Source organism: Sander vitreus, chromosome 2 (assembly GCF_031162955.1).
Source record: "Sander vitreus isolate 19-12246 chromosome 2, sanVit1, whole genome shotgun sequence".
NCBI lineage: Eukaryota > Metazoa > Chordata > Actinopteri > Perciformes > Percidae > Sander > Sander vitreus.
This window is the reverse complement of record NC_135856.1, coordinates 24,462,192-24,482,591: the sequence shown is the minus strand read 5'-3', so window position 1 is coordinate 24,482,591 and position 20,400 is coordinate 24,462,192. Positions and strand designations below refer to the sequence as shown.

General features: G+C 40.1%; 1 protein-coding gene across 8 annotated transcripts in view; it reads left to right on the top strand.

Moving 5' to 3' along the window:
* inpp4b (inositol polyphosphate-4-phosphatase type II B) overlaps positions 1 to 20,400 on the top strand; it is a 144,988-nt gene that overhangs the window by 50,521 nt on the left and 74,067 nt on the right. For 6 of the 8 annotated variants that reach the window (XM_078262436.1, XM_078262421.1, XM_078262428.1 and 3 more), the window contains one exon: positions 7,099 to 7,178. In XM_078262436.1, the coding sequence (XP_078118562.1) occupies positions 7,099 to 7,178 (80 nt within the window). Of the gene's footprint in view, positions 1 to 2,184; positions 2,282 to 2,489; positions 2,551 to 7,098; positions 7,179 to 20,400 lie in introns of those variants that run through there. The other 2 variants (XM_078262483.1, XM_078262473.1) reach the window with 2 other exon arrangements.

Below are 20,400 nucleotides of genomic sequence, written 5' to 3'. Positions count from 1 at the left end.
TTCTCATTCATGAAACATTTTCTCTTGTAAAAGTAAAACATGAAATATTTCCATTAAAGCAGGCAAGCTTACTAAAGACTCTAGAGATACACAATAGACAGATCTAAAAGAAAATTGCTAGCCTTACAACATGAAGGCTACCAACAACCCATAATGCAACACTGTTGTGTAAAATTCTTTGCGAGAGAAAATATCTGTGCTGTTTGGTTGTCCCTTTCATGTAAGCTGTTGGTAATGCATTGAAGAAATAGATGGCAAAGGGCAAAAGCGGGTGAGCTCAGGTCTGACTGCATCTCTGTCTGTCTGCAGACTTTTATTTATTTATTTTTTAACCGATCAAGAGCAGGGGAATGAGGTCAAGGTAGAGAACCATGAAACGAATAAGTCAGGGAAGAATGGGAGGACAATGTCGAGGGTAGACAGCTAAAAATGAGAACATCAGCTCACCCAGGGAAAACACAGCCGCCTGCTTTTGTCTTTGCCTGTCTGGGTTTGGGGGGTGACTGGTTGTCTAAGATCCCTTGTTGCCGTGCGAAAACCTAAGCTGCCAGTGGCATTTGTGGTCTTTACATGGACTAACCCATCCACTGCCTATATAAGGTACATGAATAATGTGTGCGGGCATGTGCAGTGACGATAGTGTTCAACCAGCTTTGAGTGCTGGTTTAGAAATGCTAAAAAGTAGGAATTAAGAAGTACTTAGGCTTTCCCTTTTACAGCTAGGAGCCTCAAACATTTTCCCAGCTCATGGTAGCTTGTGCTCCCCATGCGGAATGTAAGACCAATCCCTGCCAGTCTCAGTGTGCTTTTCAGGAACTCACAGTTTCAATGCTTTTAAAATATGTCAAACATTTTGAACTTCAAAGTAGGGCATTAAAAAATGCCCGTTTTCAGTGTGCTCGATTCATATTTTGAACAAGCTTTGATCTAGGATTTTCCATGTTGTTATTCAACATTCATTTCTGTTCCTGTAAGATTCAAACAAATTCCTGTTGTACGCAGATTTTTAGTTTGGGAATGCACGCACAAAAAGGCCACATAACACATCAATAATCACTGACAAAAATTTAGCAATAACCAACTAAACAAATGTACAAATGGATTTGGCAACAGCGGGGGTGCACATGAATACTGTTGCATAGTCAGAGTAAGCAGTTTGTTAGACTGAAGAGCATTTTGGGTAATCTTTTGGAGGATCTGACTGGGGCTTCCACTTGGCACCCAGCAGGTCAGCAATCCTCATGGTAATGAAGAAAGCTTTAAATCCAGTGTTTCCACCCACACTCCCTAATTCCACTCCCCACCTCCCATATTAAATGAGGTTGAGGACTCATCACCATGATCTTCAGTGCTCAGTGTATTTTTACATTACAGTTTGTGTGTGCTTACAAATGTGAGATGTCTGGGTTGGTGTGCGCGTGCATGTCTGCTTAAGTGTCTGTGTGCGTGTCTTATTGTGTTTGCTTGTGTACCTGCTCTCAGTGATAAGGAGCCAATGTTAGAGCGTGTCCTTTGTTCTGCCAGAATTACTCATCCCCCTGTGTCAGCATGGGTAAATTAAACCCTGCTTAATCCAAGCTTTGAGCCGAGATAGTTAAAACCTAAGCTCAGTGTCAGTTGGGTCTCGATTTCTCAAAAAGGACAGATTGATTTTTTTTTTTTTTTTTTGGGGCATTTATCAAAATGTGTAGAGAGTGTTTCAACAAGGCTTTTGTGTGATCCTCAAGTATGTCAATATGTGTTTTGAAGTGTTTATCTGTGTTGTACACAAACACACACTCCTACACATATACCTTGCATTGTGTGGTTGGAATTCATATTAATTCAAGTGGCCATAACAAGTGTTTCTTTTCCTGTTGGCCATCTGAGTCACAGGCTGCAACTGAGGTGTGACACACAACTCAGTCTCTTTCTTCCCTTCTCTCTCTATCTCTGTATATATTCTTCTATATGTCTCTCCCTTTTCTGTGTTGCTATCTTGGTTCTCTACCCATTAATTGTCTGTCTTCCTTCCTTTCTGCCTCTTCCTCTTCTGTGTTGTTCCACCCTCCTCCTCCTTCTCACCCCTCTCCACCGCGGCTGCTTGTATTTGTCGACTCCCTCCCCCCTTGTGGCTCCCTCCTCCTCTCTCTCTCTCTCTCTCTCTCTCTCTCTCTCTCTCTCTCTCTCTCTCTCTCTCTCTCGCTGGTCTCGCTTACTGTCAAGCCAACCACAGCAGCAACAGCGGTAACGTCAGTAGCTCACTCTAGCCAGTTCTCAGTCACAACGGAGGCTGCAGTGTGTGAGTCTAACTGTGTGTGTGTTTTTTGTGTTTGCGTGTTTATAATGTATGTATCAGCCTGCTGCTCTTTAAAGAGCGAGTGCAACACATGGAGTTCCTCTAACTGAAGACTGGAGGAAGATATGTAGAAAGAACCGTCCTGGAGCTCATTAAGAGGAAGAAAGAAGACATAACATCTCTTTTCCTCTGTCTTGCTTCTTTATTTCAGTCTCTCTCCCTTTCTGTCGGCCTCTCCTCATTTCACTGCTAGGATTGTTTGCAACATAACTGTAAGTGGACTTCCGTGTGTGTGTGTGTGTGTGTGTGTGTGTGTGTGTGTGTGTGTGTGTGTGTGTGTGATCTCACTCTGTGGCAATTTTAACTTACTGTGGTCATAATTTGTGCACAGAGTGCACAGATTTGCATGCAAGTATAAATGGCATGGCATGACATCTCTGATGACTTAATTAGGCCAATTTGTAAAACACTATTTGTAGTGAAGGAGCAGTGTATTCATGTCGACACCGCTGACCTCTATGATATAATTCTGTTCATATTCATAAATGTTTGCCAGATGTGTTTTATTCAGCCAGTGCCAAAACTGTTACCGCTGCCATTCATATAAAATGTCACATGTTGGCGTAGCATGTGAATGAATGTCCTCTCCTTCAGGTAATTTTGTGTGTGTGTGTGTGTGTGTGTGTGTGTGGGTGTGTGTGTGTGTGTGTGTGTGTGTGTGTCACTTTGTCACCCAAGGCGTGGAGAAAATCAATAGATCTCTGCCAAGTGATGGACAGACACACTGTGGCCTTCACAGGTCCACAGACAAGTGCTTGGGATTGCCTCTAGACGTACAGTACGTCAGCTCTACAAGTGTCTTTAATTTCTTATCCCTTTGCGCCGGCGATAGCTGTGGCTGAAGGCATTATGTTTTCAGGTTGTCCGTCCGTTTTGCCCTATGTACGTTCATCCGTCCCATTCCTGTGAACGCAATATCTCAGGACCCACCAGAGGGAATTTCTTCACATTCTGCACAAACATCCACTTGGACTTAAGGATGAACTGATTACATTTTGGAGGTCAAAGGTCAAGTTCCCTCTGACCTCACAAAACGAAAAAGAATTCCTACGCTAATTATGACATTTCACTCAAATAGGATAACATGATGAAGTGATGATATTTTATATCCCAAAAGTCAACCTCACTGTGACATCATAATGTTCCGCAAAAACGCTCGGTAACACTTCACTTGAAGGTATCTACATAACAGTGACATGACACTCTCATGAACACATGACACTGTCATGACACAGGAACCCTAACCCTAACTCTAACCCTAACCATAAGTTGTCATGACAAAAACCAAATGACACTTACTAAAAGAAGCGTTTATGATTTGTGTATAATGTTTATGACACGTTCATACCTTCAAGTAAAGTGTAACCAAATGCTCTTCAGGCCATTATTCAATGCCATAACTCAGGAACAGAAGGGGAGACATTTGGTCAGATACTGAATTGGTTACATTAATCTTTGGTGCCCACCTTGAAACTGTGGTGAAGATATAGATATTCTGTGCTGCAGGGTTGAAGATGTGTTGTGAAGCATCCATGTTTCTCCAAAAAATACACTTAATACCTTTTCTTCCTTCAAAGTCTTCGCTACATATGTTATGTAAGTCTGGACAGACATGGATGTAAACTGATGCAACTTGACCTGTTGGTGGAGGCATACAACCGCAAGGCAGCAATTCTAGTTTGGTCTGTGATTGATCTTCTATTTGTGCGCATGTGTTCTCAAGAGCACTTTTGTGTTTGGTTAGGTACGTGTATTTATCTCTGGGCTCGTGCTAAATGCCTCGCAGTCTCCTTTTTTTTTTTTTTTAAACTAGTGAAGGAGATCATGGATCAAAAGTTTCTCTTGTACCTTGCATCCGGCATGGCCAAAAGAACCAGTCAAGGGAATGAGCAAGAGCAGGCTAAAAAGATGGATAGAAAAAAGAGAGCCAGAGCATGTAAGAAGGGAACAGAGCGAGACCATCATAATCAATCCTCCATGATCCTGGAAGAGCATCATTTGTCTTCTTTTTCACTCCACTCCTCCTCTTGCCCCCATCTTTTATCTCATTTTCTGTGGTACAGCCACTTTGATCTTGCGTAAGAGGACAGTCTCCAGAGCTTCATTACTTTTAAAGCCTTCATCGTGAGGGGCCATAAAAAGATGCTAAGGAATGGATTTCTAAGACCATTTACCAGACGTTCTGTACCGGCTTGCGAGTAATGGCTACATAGGGATCTAATGTTCCTCCATGCTTTGTAATGGCCTTCTGTGCCTTGTGCTCTGGGTTATCAGGGCAAACTAGGATTGGCTATGATACGTCATTGCTGGAAAATATGACGTTGTGCATATTAATTGATGCCTACTGTGGACCCTAGCTCTGGTTAATTCAGTAAGGACACTATGCTGCGTAAACCTGAATGTGATGCTTGGGGCTGTGTGTCTTTCTTGGTAAATGTGAGCTGCTTTTTAAAAATGTCACTGTGTTTCAAGGTTATGTTGTGTTTGTTTTTTTTCATATCATTGTTGACTGACCTTGTATTTTGAGCTCTTTCTGCGTGTCTGTGCACGCATGCGTAAGTCTCTGCGTTGCCTACTTGTGAGTGGGCCGAGGCAGGAGAATGTGTTTGGGGCAGTGTTTTGCTTAAAGCATATGCTCAGTGAGGAAATGATTGAGAGGAAAGGTCAGTAGACAGGATGCCCTTTTTTATCTGATACAGAAGACTGCAGAGAGACCAAAAAAATGGAGAGAAAGAGCACCGCGGTTGTCGGAAAAGGGAGGAACCAAGATTAGAGGTGAAAGTGAAGCCAAACAATAGAAGAAAAGAGCATGTTAGGATAACTAACTCAAAACAGCCGTGCATAATATATTCATCCAGAAATATCTGATCTCACAAATTTAAAAATCCGTGATTCGTATCTGTAGCTACTTTATAATAGGTAATACAACAGTTGTGAGCCGTGGGCTTTGCTGTGTTTTCGGGGTGCTAACTTTCATCAGTAATTCCCTTCTTTACCACAGTTGCCATATGACCCTACCTCTATAAAACTGTTACGTGTCCTTAGTGGTGCTTTTTACAATATTTCACTGTAGAAATGCACCAATCCAGCTTTTTCTCTCCTGATATCTCAACTCAGAGTCTCTAATGATACTGATCCAATACCAGTGCTCTCATTAGAGCTCATTAAAGTCATTTTTATGTAAGGTGACATGAGGTCAGGGACTGCTGTGACGCTGTAAAATAAGTTGGTGGCCTTCTGTGACTGAATAAATGTAACTGGTAGCAGAGTCACTGAATTATATAATGATACTGACAAAGACACTGTATTTAATGTGGATTTGTCAATAAGTCGATTAATTGATAAGTCGAAAGTGTACTGCCTTTACTTGATTGATAATCAAGTAAATGTCTGACTTTTTTATAAGCAAATGTGCCAAACTATGTGGCTTTAGCTTGTCAAATAAGATGATTTGCAGTTTTTTTGTCATCTAGTAAGCTGTATATCTTTTGGTTTGGACCGATCAATGTTGAGTTCTGGAAAGTTATAATGGGCATTTTTTTGGTATTTTGAGACATTTTAAAGATAAATCTTCTGATCGATGAAGTGGGAAAATGGTCTGCAGATTAATCAATAATGAAAAAATATTGTTACTTACAGGGCTTGTCATGACTATTGGGAAAGATACTGATCTGGCATATCGAATCGGTCCAACCCATTTTCACCGTCTGACTTGCGCTTTGTTTTGTGTGTGGAGAGTAAAAATGTATAGAGTGTGTGGAAGCTTTTTTGTGTTGGCCTACCTGAATCTCATTTGCATTAATGAATTAATTAATTAATAAACAACAACAGACACAATCCTGTTTTTTTATCTTCAGAGCCGCAGTACAGCCTTTGACAGACACACATTTTAGTGTTTCGTATTGTCACTTCAGTGATCACAGAACCATCACTGGCACTATTGTAAAAGCTTATAAATAAAAAGAATTGTAAAATTTGGTAGAAGAAAGGTCTGTAAATGATACTTTAACATCTCTGTATCTCAGAGAAGAGTGTGAACATGCTGTGAATACTTTAATTAAGATTTTACTGTTTTTTCCCCAGTATGATGAAATATGTACAGTCACCTTTGTACCTGTTGTTAATTACCTACTCTATGTTTTAGCTTTGTTCGGAACAGCCTGTGTCCTTGGCACGGTCTTAGCACTCCCCTCCTGCAGCACAAGCTATCATGTTAGTGGTGTTATGTGTGTGTGTGTGTGTGTGTGTGTGTGTGTGTGTATGTGTGTGTGTGTGTGTGTGTGTGTGTGTGTGTGTGTGTGTGTGTGTGTGTGTGTGTGTGTGTGTGTTGAATGTAGAGTAGATCATCTGTCTTCGTTATTGATGGGCTCGTCCCATACCTCTTTCTCCATGACCCAGTTCCCGTGTGCTGACACTCCCTGTTCACATCATGCCTGCAGCAAACACATGTTGTCAGAGCAGTGAGAAAGGGGAGAAAGAGAGACACAAGAGGAGAGGAGATTGTGTGTGTCTGTGCCTCGTGTCGACAAGAGCTCACAATTTTTCCTTTTAAGATCATGGGGCTAGAATCAAGTAAATTCTAACACACTATGTCTGACACCTACCTGTTTCGAACACCTCTATGATAACATTGAAAGAAGAAAACAATTATTCAGTAGTTATTTTTTTATGTTTTATATTTTTTTATCTCTTAACTTGCTGCTGAAATACTTTGCCCTGTTTTAACCAGCAATTTTCTTCTTCTCTGTCTGGTTTTACAGAGCAGCTTCCTGGGTTGTGCCACATTTTCAGTAGGCGATCTGCTGAGGGCGAAAGATGAACGACTGACCTTAAGTCTCAGGTAAGTGCATGTTTCTGTCATACTCTGTTCATCGCTCTCTGTGTTCCTCCAGGCTAGAAAAAAAAAGTCAGACTTCAGAGTCCAAAGATTATGCTTATTCACACAAGAACTGACAGACCAACTTAAACATCAAACTGAGATGAGTTGGGAAAAGAAACCTGCTCACCGATGTTGCAACAGCAGCTTTAGGAATGTAACAGTAGCTGCCAAGGTTGTTTTTATCAGAGATGTTGTGTTAGCATGTGGGAATACAGTTGTCTGGTCTGCTTTTTGAGTTTTTTTGTGGTAAACGGGGATGAAAGAAGTGTGGATAAGTGAGGTGGTAAAATGAATGGAATGAAAAGAAATACAAAAGAAATACATGTCTTGTTTGAAAGGTGGGCCAAAAACATTTTATTTTTCAAGGACATTTTAATATGCTTGGTATCCTCATGGAATCACAGACTAACCATAAAGTAATAAATCAAGAGGATAAAACGGATGGCTTTGATGTGCCCGCTGCTTTTAGTCATGATAATGTATGATAGTTCCTTGATAAAATCAAGCAGCCAACAGAGAAAGAAAATATAAAGGGAAAGTTAGAGGTTTTGTTTTTAGAAAGTTAGATGTATAGCTTAGAGCCCTGCCTCCCTTAAAGACAGAACTATAAGGGTATAATTAGTAATTTTGTCACACAGAAGATTGGCTTTAGGAGGTTGCATTGACATGTCACAAACAACACATAAGCTGTCCTCCTGAACATGATTAATGGTGTGTCCTTCATAAGAAGTGCTTGACATGATTGATAAGAAGTATGTTTCAGGTCTATAAATAAATGGCCACCAAGGCTTGACAAGCATGAAATGATTGCTGGTAGGTTTAGTCATTTTACACCCTGCAGTTTTTGGTAAGAGGATAGACTGTCTTGACAATGCCAAGTGAAATTCTTGCATTGGTTGAAAATGGGTTTTTGATAATTGTTTTAATACTTTGTGCCACTTTAGAGAAAGAGGAAACAGCTCTGGCCTGTTGCGTGTAAACTGACAGTGCTCTTTGTGTGCATTTCATTGTAAATTGAGCTATTGGCGTATGTTTAGTGAGGAATGTGAAGTAATTTTTGCCCCCCAGATCAAGAGATCATCAACTACACACCTACACAGAACACAGTGCCTTCATATACTTGACTCATATTCATTTATTAAAACTCATTTTTGATATAACCAATAAAAAATTGTTTAACAGTCTGTCTTCACTCATGTAATTGCTACTGCTGATGCTTAATCAGTAATATTGACCCCTTTCTAGAGTTATTAACGTTTAAAGGTCCAATGTGTAGGAATTTCTCCCATCTAGCGTTGACATCATATATCGCAATCAACTCTCTCGCACTACGCAGTTCAAGTACGTGTGCCGTCTTTGGTATTGCTCTATACACTGACCGCCAGCTAAACTCTCTCCTAACATCAAGACTCTGAAGACAGTCGTTCCCATGTCCACAGGTTTAATGACGTTGCAAGGAAAGTGTGAAACTGTAACATACAAAGACAGACTAATCAATTCTATGCTAGCTTTTAACATAAAATGTAGCCTAATGTTCAGAATGTAATTTCATCAATTCAAATATTTCCTTTCTACCGTTACACCATATAATTCATGACTATTAAACTGATAGTGAGTGTGATTATGCTGTACAAAGACATTTTTACAATATAAATAAACAATATTACGCTCATTCATACGAGTGTAGCCTGTCCTATGACTTATAGTTGCCTAGCAACCATGCAACGTTAGTCACAGCACTAACACCAGCGATCACGGAGATTTCTAATATAAACTTAACACAAAATAACACTGACATAAAACTAATGATCAATGAACCTATGTAATTATTTAAAAACAGTGAATGAATACATACCAACGATGCTACTCTAGGCATAAATGTAGGCAAATGTAACTGGTGTTGGCTTGCTACACTTACAACCATAAATCACTGAACCGTTTGTTTGTAGCGTTCGTTTACTTCCTAACTACGGCTCACGTGACATAGCGGTTACCAACTGAGAGTCTTAGAGTGACAGCAACGTAAATAGAGAACTCATTAAGACTTGAGGCAAATTAACTTCGTACTTTTAACAGCTTATTTATAACAAAACAGTACGTATTACAGCTACGGTAGCCTTCACACTTTAAAAAGCCGGTGTCTTGCTCTTTTCAATATCCTTTTTCTTTTTCTGGGCGAAGTAGAAGACTCCTGTTCCTGAAATTTGGATTTTGAATATGTGTGGTCCTCCATGTTTCCTTCTTCAAACTTGCCGGAGCCGGGAAGCTACTATACCCATTAGCAGCATTAGCAGCACCTGTGAGTTTATCATGTGACAGCGAAAACACGAAAGGCGGAGCAGTATGTCCTGTATGTCCCTAACCGGCTAACATATTTCAAGATGGCCCACGAATATGGAGCGTCTACCCCAGTTCATGCGAATGCAAATGTAAAATTTCAAACCAAAAGGAATACTTGGAATTGATGGTGGTGGTAAATATTCATGAAAAAGGACGTTTGTGAATGGGCAACACAGATTTTTGATAATGAACAACTAAACACGTTACACACTGGGCCTTTAACACCCCCTTACAATTGTGTTTTTGCTGACCTCCAATGGTTTAATATGATGCAATGCATTACACTTTACTTTACATCATATACACTACTCACAAAAAGTTAGGGATATCTGGCTTTCGGGTGAAATTTATGGAAAATGTAAAAAGTTCAAGCTACAGTGGTATTATATCATGAAAGTAGGGCATTTAAGTAGGCAATGGTGATTTCCTCATCTCAAAATATTTATTGAAACAAAAGCCAACAACAGTGGTGGGTATACCACAACAAAAAATGTCAATGTCTCAATAACTTGTCATGTGCCCTTGAGCATCAATTACAGTCGAGTCGAGTTATTGTCTGCTGAGGCATGGCATCCCACTCTTCTTGAAGGGCGGCCCTCAGGTCATTGAGGTTCTGGGGTACAGAGTTTCGAGCCTCAACACGGTGACTCAGCTGATCCCATAGGTTTTCTATGGGATTCAGGTCTGGAGAAAGTGCAGGCTACTCCATTTGAGGTACCCCAGTCTCCAGCAGCTGTTCCCTAATGATGCGATCTCGATGAGCTGGAGCATTGTCGTCCATGAAGATGAAATTAGGTCTGTGTTGTTCATGCAGGAACACAATGACTGGATTAATGATGTTATTCATTCACTGTACCATTCAGAAAGTGTAGGGCAGCTCTGTTGACTAGACACATTGTACCACCACCACCAAAGGGTCGCCTGGTGACAACAATGGCTGATGCATAGCGCTCCCCTTGACGTCTCTTGGCGGCCATCATTTCTGCTCAACGTGAATCGACTTTCATCAGAGAATAGCACTGACTTCGTCCAGCAAGACGATGATGCCTGTGCCTGGTGGTGTGGTCAGGTACCCTTGCAGGTCGTCTAGCACGCAGACCACGCTGATGTAAACAGTTTCGAATGGTCTGACGTGACACTTGGGTGCCTCTCACCTCCCTTAAATGTGCCTGGAGTTGAGTGGCATTCATCATCCGGTTCCGCTGGGCACTGTTCACAATGAAGCGGTCATCAGTGTGGGATGTGGCCAAATGGGCGTCCACTTCTATGCCTTTCTGTGACTCTTCCAGTCTCTCTGTGTCTCTGTTGCAACCTGCTGATGACCTCTGTGACACTGATACTAAGCTCAGTGGCCACTTCCATCTGAGAACATCCTGTTTGAAGCCTTGCAATGGCAAGGTACTGTTGATCAATTGTTAGGTGTCGTCTTGGTCTCATGATGTCAAAATGTGAACAGCATGATGAGGAGGACTGTTTAAATACCAATTCTAATTGAACCAGGAAATGTATGGGTCGATTCATGGATCAAACACCTGTTTGAATTTTGCCGTTAAGCTCCTTGTTAGAGAACAGAAAGTTGTGCAGAAAGTACTGAAACATTGAACTGTTGGACATGCACATTCAAAAGTTTAGAGAAGGTCACATTAAGTTCACCTGTAAAGGTTATAGTGGATTTTAGGTTCATCCTGAAATTTCACCCGAAAGCCGAATATCCCTGACTGTTTGTGAGTAGTGCATGTCAGGTGTGGTCAGAGGTGATTGAGGTCAGTATAACACTGCTTTTATTTTGGTAACTCTTTAAGCTAATGCTACAGCTAAGTGCTTGCTTACTGCTGCTGCTGTTCACTGGCCCGCTGCGGCCGCTGCATTTTAAGCTGATTCAGAAAGTATTTCTCAATAAAGTCTTACTTTAAAACAACAACACTGCATTCTAACATATATTTCATCTTCAAGTAGGTTGTCATTTACAGAGTGCAGAGATGCATTGTCCTGTTTGTATTATAAAACAATTTCCTTTATCCTTCACACTCATAGTTATGTCTGAAAATATTCCCCTTTGGCAATCCTTTCTATTTCTTTCTTTTTTTTCCAACTTTTGTTATGCTTTTCATTTTCTGTAGGTGATCCCATGTCATTCGCCATAATTGTATGCCCCCTCCCCTGCCACTTTGTGTGTTTGCATGCACACTTCCATGCAGGTATTGAACAGTACAGACTTGTCAGTTTCTCCAGTTACTCCCCTGTAGACACACAGCACTGTTGTTTCTGGCCCATTTGTTGTCCAGTGGTGTACTATTTATTCCTGAGGGTAACATGAAGTCCTCCCATGATACTTACAATGCTGTCACAATGCTTTTTCATAAAAGGAAGAAGATAAATAAATCGGTTTTCCAAAATGTCAACAGTTTGCTTCAGTATTCAGAAGTTGCTGTTCCTATGCTGTTTTCATCACTATTACTATAGCTCTCTCCACCTACACATGTGTGCTACATGTTCAGCAACATGAACAAAAGGGGGTCTTGAAATAAATAATAAATAAAGAATGGTTGCAAAATTAAGACGGTAGGAAAGCAGAAAAAACATATTTCTGACACACAAATATGGATTTCAGACATCTTAATTTTTTTTCTTGTTACTAGATGGTTAATATAACAAGGGGAAAAAACATCTTCAGGCAACTAGTGATGAGAGGTTGCAAATAGGCATTTCTTTAATTTGAGGGGTCATAAACTAAAAAAGGTTGGGGGACCCCTGCTTGAGGGTTATTAAGAAATCCAAAAACAATCACTGTATAAAACTAAGTCAGTTTTTAAATAAAATGAGTATAAAATAAATATAATAATAATAAAGCACATTACATTACTTTGTAGTACAATGATCTGATGCTGTTTAACGTCCAAATATTATTCATTAGATTGTTAGTTTTTAACCTGTACTGTACTAAATAATGACAGGTACCATATTTAAAATCTTTTTTACACAAACAGACACACACAGAGTTATTATGGCCTGAAGAGCTGCTGTTGGTGTAGTGTTGGAGCATGAATGTATTGCACAGAACAGTCAGCAATGCATGCGTAACATATGTATGATATGCTGATTGAGATATTGCTTGTTGGTTTATCAAGTGAGAAAACATTTAAAAGGTGAGCAGCTTTTTATGAGCATGTATGATTAATTCTGGGTTGTGGACGAGCCTATGATTCAAAGTTGAAATTAGTTCTGCTGTCCAAGCAGTCGGATGCCGCAGTACTGACATGGAGAGGAATGCAATTAATTTGGCCTGTTAAGGAACAGATGCTTACTGTAATTTTAATACAATGTTCTAATCCCCACCCAGTTAGGTGTTGAAGAAAGTCGGTTAATTTGAGTTAACATCGCTCAGCAGAGGGAAGGAGGGACTGCTTTTATCTCCACGAGCCAAGGATTGATTCCCTTCAGTGAATCTCAAAACCAATATGACTTTGACCAACTTCTTTTCATAAACTCTAGAGTTAAATTGGTGCTGAGTATATGTAAAGAGGAAATTGGTATTTGACCAGCGCCAGTGTGTGTACGTGACCTTTGCTTTACTTTGGCCCTTCAGTAAAGTTCACTCTGCTACAGGGCTGTCCACCTCAAAGCTCATTCCTTATTCCAATGAATTCTTTCTGCATTTCAGCTCCTCTCTCAGGTCTCACGCTCTCTTTCATGTGTGGCTGGTTTAGGATGTTAGTCACGGATTGTTATTGTTTCCTGTGAGGCACGACCGGTTTGATTTGGGTCACATTTTTTTAAGGTTCCTGACAGTCATGTTGAATGAGTGGGAGTGGTGGATACAAGGACTCAGCTCTTGTGAAGCTCTGTCTCTTTTGTAGGCCCCATAAGCCATTGAAGCAATGATGAGAAAGTGTTACCTTCCTGCAGCTCTACAATAACTCATCCAAAAAGAACACCAAGGTTCTCACTCACCAGCATACAAACAGAAGCAGCGCAGACACATACGCGAATAAACAACACAGACTTGCTACAGCAAGAAAGGCTTGCTGGAGAATTGAGTTGTTTCTTTGAACTCTGGACCTTTTTATAAATCAAAGAGCAGAAAATGATTGAAAGGGAATTATTGATGATTTGTTTGGTCAGCACTCAAAGTCAGCTCAAGTTTGCCTGATGATAGAGTAATCCACCTTCAAAATCACAAAAAACTACATGTTGAATACTTATTTAAAGGCTGCAGTAGGAGATGGGAATACATTTAAACAAAATTGAAAGATGGAAGCTGTGTGCTGATTGAGATTAAAAGTCTGAACAGAAGATAAACGCTGAAGACATCAAAGGAAATCATTTATCAGGAAGGTTATGGTCATCTGAGGTCAGGTTTTAGATAGCTCGGTTCAATTTCAGTTTATTCACAAAACAGTTAAAATACAAGTACAATCATGAAACACAATGGAGATACAGTATGTGTAATGGGACACCCTGATTAGCTATCTGAAGCTTGAGAATATGGGCCCGGATCCTAAGCTAATAGTAAAAAAATAGGTTAACTGACACGTTGTCTAGAAAGTGGATGTGCGATACAGCTGCAATGATATTGAAAATATGTATCTGTATGCAGGTGTGTGCCTGTGCCCACGTGGTTCGACGTGTGTTTTTGCGTTTTGAAGATACTTGCATCAGATCAGCGTGTCCACAGTGTTTTCTTACCTCGGATTATGCCTCTAAGAACTCAGATAAAATCACCTCAGAGCAGCATGCTTGTTGTAACCTGGTTGTAACATTAATGTGGCATCATGCAGTTTAATAATATGTTTATTTCTGTGTATGCGTGTGCATTTTCTGTAATATATATACACTTGACAATTATTAGCAGTAGTAACTGTTTTGGCAACGTTAGGAACAAGCTTTAAACACTATATTGACATGTGCTCACCATATACAGTTAGGCGAACAATGTTAGCAAACAGTACCAGACGGTACAGAGCAACATTAACATTCATTTGGAGATGTGTTTCTGTCCACCTGCTGAATGTTTACTCTCCTTCTTGCTCTATTTTGGGCTCCACCAGCACCTGAGGGAAATATCTGGCTTTAGCGGCTAAGTGCTCCATTACCTTCCTCAGCTAGTTGCTAACCTTTTCTACTTGCTGTTTGATGCTGGGCAGGTATTGTATAGTGCAGGGGTCATCAACTACATTTTTCCAAGGGCCAGAATTTTTCTAAGCAGACACTCCGGGGGCCAGACTTTCAAATAAAGAAAATAAAATGAATTTATACCTAATACGCCTATTCTTGTTCGAAATGTTCACTTTCTTGCTGAATTAATGCTATATATATATATAAAAAATATATTAAAATAAATAAATAAATAAATATATATATATATTTATTTATTTATTTATTTATTTATTTTTTACATTTGTGAGCAAACTCCTAAAAAACATGGAAACTCCATAAGTAGAAAAAGATCTCAGACTAGGAGGCAGTTCACTGAGGAGTGATGGTTAAAGTCTGTGATTAGGAAACATGGTTGTAGTATGCAGCGTTCTGATTGGTGGAAAATGCTTGCAGAAAGAAATGGCTGTTGTCAGGTAAGAATGTCACTGTCAAAGAGGCTGAAGCGAAAAGTTGGCGTGGAAAAGCCCAGCTTTAATGATGAATGGACAGATAAGCAGCATTCGTCATGTTTGCCTCATTTGCAATGAAACGATGTTGCAAAATAATACAACCATCATCATCAAGAATGAAGAACGCTAACATAATGGTTGCGTCATTCACGTGCATATTAAGTAGCCACGTGTATATGTTTTGGTCTTAATACATCCATAGGTTTACCACTCCAGCGGAGAGGATGGTTCACTCAGCCAGCAGTTAAGTTCATAAGAATTTGTCCAAATTTCAAGATTCCCGGCAAACTAAGAAACAGTTAGACTACAAACAGATAGCTTTTGTTTTAGCTTGTTTGTAAAAATTCTCTATTTGTAGAGTAGGCTAGAGCTGTGTTTGCGTAAAACAGCGCGGTGGACAAGAGTGGACTGAGCAGACAGAGCAGATTGAAATATGCTTTCTACATGTTTATGCCTGTCTATACAGGTGAGTGCATTGATAAGTATTGACTTTTTACTCACAAAGGTTTTATTGTAGCCTACTTACAGTAACGAGACTAGCGTGAGTTCATCTGCCCCAGCGGTCATTGGTTATCCTCTCTGTATCGTTACCAGTCAGATACTGCGTGTTTTAATGCACACACATCTCGGCTCAGCTGTGTGTGTTGAGCGCAGGCATCGCTGTACAGAATCCCGGCATGTGAATAGAGATGTAAATACAGGGGCTGGGTTTGTGCTCTACCTGTGTAATGGTACCTGCTGTAAATGCTTGAAATGCTAAATAACAACGCATGTTTTCCTCTTTCCTTTTTCTGAATTCGTGATTACTTTGCGGGCCAGACTAAAAGCTTTGGCGGACCGGATCTGGCCCGCGGGCCGCCAGTTGACGATGGCTGGGGATTTATCAGAATTGTTTCGCTAAAAACAGCTGCCTGCCTTAGCTTGGAACAAGGTTGAGTGCAGAGAAACAGTAAAGTTGCAGTTATTAATTAAGTAATTATAAATAATTTAATAATAATAAATTGTGAATGTGTAAGGGCTTAGAACATTATGATGGAAGTATATGATGGCCATTCCATGCTCCATTATTGTCTCATAAGTCCCCCAATAATCAAAACTGGCCTGTGCAACCCCCCCAAAAACCTATTATAATGTTCTTTACATAAATAAAGACATTTGCACCATTGCACCATAACTTGTTGCAGAAAAAAATCACCAGAATGCAGGAAATTAAGTGTTTGATATTCTCAAAATTCAATGTTGAACCCAAAGTTACGCCCTTATTGCAGCAATCTTTGGGTTGATACCATTTGTTACGTAGATGTGGTGCTAAATTTAACAATTTTTTACTACAGAAAATAAAAAGTTTTTTAATTGCATTTTCTTTTTAATTTGATGTTGAGCACTTCTGTTCTGAAAATTGCTGAGGAACCCCCTTTATTGTAAATATATCTATAAAAGCCATACATCCTCTGAATGCCCTAGGTCTTTAGTTTGTGGTTGAAAATGGTCTCACTATAATAAAATGGCTACTTTGCTTTTCAGTCAGACCCAATTTATGCAATTCCAAGACCGTCCAGGGACGCCAGTATGCAGAAATATTCAAATACATCATTTTAGAATTGATGGAAATAACATATCTGTACTGCATGAGAAAAACTGCATGGGATTAGCATAAAGTGGGTATATCTGTAAAGGGGTAAGAACCCATTTTCATTCAGATATTCTTGAGGTGAGAGGTTAAGGGACTCCATTTGAAAACTAACTTTGGAGCGTTATTTAGCCCCCTTACCGGTTGATTCCTTGGATCATCCTGTTTCATATGATACCAATACCTTCACCACTAATGAGATGTGTTTCTGAAAGACAGTATGTCAGGCAGGCCGGGCCAATCATTAAGAGGTTTTACCGCATTGGCCCATGGATAGTTGATTTATGATTTTATTCCGGTTACTGTGTAATTTGTTGTTACTGTTTGTTGTGGTTGTTATTATTTAATGCCAATTTTTTATTTCAATGGTTGTCTATATTTGTTTTGGGAATACTTAATGGTTTTGTCAGTTGTTGCGCTGATGTTAAAAAAGCTGAACAGGAAAGATTTGTTGCAACTTCATATGCACTAGAGCTGTCAAGTCTTCCTCTATAAATAATATTTGAATATTTAATGCTCAAATGCAGCCTGTGAAATATGTACTATATTAAAGGCCGTTTTATGCTTCTGCAGAGGCTCCACGCAGACCTTTCGCCGTAGCCTACGTAGTGGCCTGGTGTTTACACTTGTGCACTGGTGTGTTCATCGAGCCGGCATGTGTGTGGGGGGGGATTGTGTTAGAGCGAGGGAGAAGTGAGAGAGTGACGGCGATTAGCTTCGTAGCGAGTACCGACTCTAGAGTCATAGTGAGAGAAACAAAGTGTCTGCCCTGTGCTTTCTGACCAAGGTGAGACATCTTTAGCAGGAAAAGTTAACCCTCTCCTTGATTTCATGTTGTTTATGGAGAAGGAGAACCAGGAAATGAGTCGAGGGAAATGCAACGCTACCAAGCCACGGCTGAGAGACGTGCATCGCCGCGCACGTCAGGCTACGGCGTAGGGTCCACTACGGCACAGGGTCTACTAATGATAACATAAGCACTTTGGCTCGGTGGATGTCGATTATAAAGTCATGTTAAAACTATTTCCCATCCTTCTTCCCGATTTCCAGCCGCAGCCTGTCACTCCCCCTGTTCTAACGTTACTCGGTACGTAACGTTAGCTCACAATGCCTTGTGTTTCTCACTCCCGTAACTTATTGTTCATCAGACGTGACATGAGAAGACGGAGATTAGCTAATGTTAGCCAACCTATTTATAAAAAAAGAAAATCGCATTTGAATAGTAATTTCAGCATTCGAATAGTATTGATTTTTTTACTATTCGAATTACAGTATATTCAACTTTTGGAATTCGTTCCAACAGCCCTAATCTGCACAGCTGACTTGTTAAAGGACGGTTCCCATGACAGCAAGCACATCCTCCATGCTAAAGTGTCCTTGGGCAAGACTCCCTAGCAGACCCATGGGTGCTGCTTAGTGTCTGACCATGACCTCTGACCTCCCTGTGGAGGTGGGAAAAAAGAAAAGATAATTCTGCACAGAAGCCCCCCTCCCTGTAAAGCACACATCCACCCAATCTTACATTATATGAATACATTTTTGCTCAAGTCCTACTAACGACGAGGATAACTGGCCTGTTTTTTGTTGTTGAAAATTATGATAATAAAAACATATTTGATAAACCAAGGTTTTGTTTTTAACATATTATTTTAAAATAAAATCATGTTTTCAATATATTTTAGATGAAATATAAATAAAATGATCACATTTGTAAATTAAGCAACTCATGGTATTCACCGTAAACACCATAAAAAATAAATGAACTGTAGTCTATTGGTATGCCTTTTTCTAATACCAATTAGGCTATCCATCTCATAGGGAAAAACAACCATGTTCAAGTTATTTCTATAGAACATATATAGTGTCTGTAGATTTCTGCCAGCCGTTACACAGCTTCAGCAGCGTCCCCAGACAGACATATGGACAGAAATAGGTGTATGCGTCCCGAGCAGCACTCTAGACAGCGTAACACAAACTCAGTGCTTCAGTTTACATTAACTGTGTTCGAACAGGTTTGAACATAAAAACCAGAATGCCTGTCTGGTCCGGCTCTCATTCGGACCCATATGGTTCGAACAGACATATGCAGCCTGAGATGCACTTCAGTCTCACTAGCGTCACTCCCATGCTATGATTTCACCAGCTAGTCATCCTTACCACCAGGTGGCCCGCTATTTGGCACTTACAGCTGTTGTGAATGTTTAAAAGACTAGACCCCAAATATAAGATGACACCTCTTTTTATATTTGGGCCAACGGTAATAATAAAATGGATAGTCTTTATATTTGTAATCACGGTTAATCCTCCTTCACACCAAATATGCCATCACATGCTGCAGCATGCTGCCTTTGCCTGGTACCTGCATAGAGCATGTAGTAAATCTCTCTCTCTGGTTGTGTGTTATATGGACTTGGACCGCTTGCCTTATTCCCGTGTGGCCATTACTCACACAGAATGACGGAGCTACTGTACCTCAGAAATGCTCCCATATCTTTGCTAAGTGATGCATCACATAGCCATATTAAGTCAGAAGTGTTTATTTACAATGCAATAACTAATTACGATCATAATTGATACATACAGTAGATAATCTGTAGTTTTTACTGTAGCGTCATGCTGACTAATTGTCTTTGGGTTTGTATTTTAAGAATGTAGCCATTTAATAAATAATTTAAATGTTTTGCTGTTTATCTTTGGTTTATTCATAAATTGTCATTTGTTCATGATTGTGTTACATTTTTATTTCAAACTGAAGCGAGAAATCCATTTGCATACATTTGCAAGTTTTCATCCTGCCTCTCTGCAAGCTCTGTAGACATACAGTATTATTTACGGAATAACTCAAGAAGTGATGTACCTGCTTCTACCTCCGGTATAGAGTTTGGCTTGCTTTGCAGGCACGCACATTTCTAAATCTAGCATGGTTTAAATGGGGACCCAAGACAAGCAACACAACCACTATGCTACAGGAGCTGGAAGGATGTCAGCGCTGCAGAGGTCTCTCAATAATGCATGTTATGTATACACATGGGAGGAAAGATTATTATCTCCAAAAAGGGAGGTGAGCCTCCTTCACCCCACCAAAGAAGAAAATAGTTGTCTAAATAGCACAATGGGTATAAGAATGTTTGCCAAATAAATGACACACTCCAGTATTGCTATTTCAGCCCTGCTGAAAGCTTTGCATTCATTTGCTTGCCTTCTCAGTCCCTGTCTCCCTTTTGCTCCTCTTGTTATCTCTAAAACTTTATACGCTCAGTAGGAGAGGTACTCTATGACCCAGTTCTACAGCACAGTTTGATATTTGATTTTGATATGAATGTGTATGCTTGTGTTAGTGTGCAAGCATGCACATGTATGTGCATCCATCAGAGGTTTACCGTGGCAAGAATACATTATGTCAGACCCGTGCCTTTGCTGCCTGGCTTCATGGCTTATTCATCCACTCCCATTGGATAGAGCCTCTCTTTGCTGTCCTGCCAGTAACAGTTTAGACCGCTATCATTATAATACCATTTTACTGCCCCAGAGCCCTAACTGTCCCAATTCTCACCCTTACCTGGAGAAAGCCAATCTCCCTTACAGTGTATCCCCTTTGACAGATTTT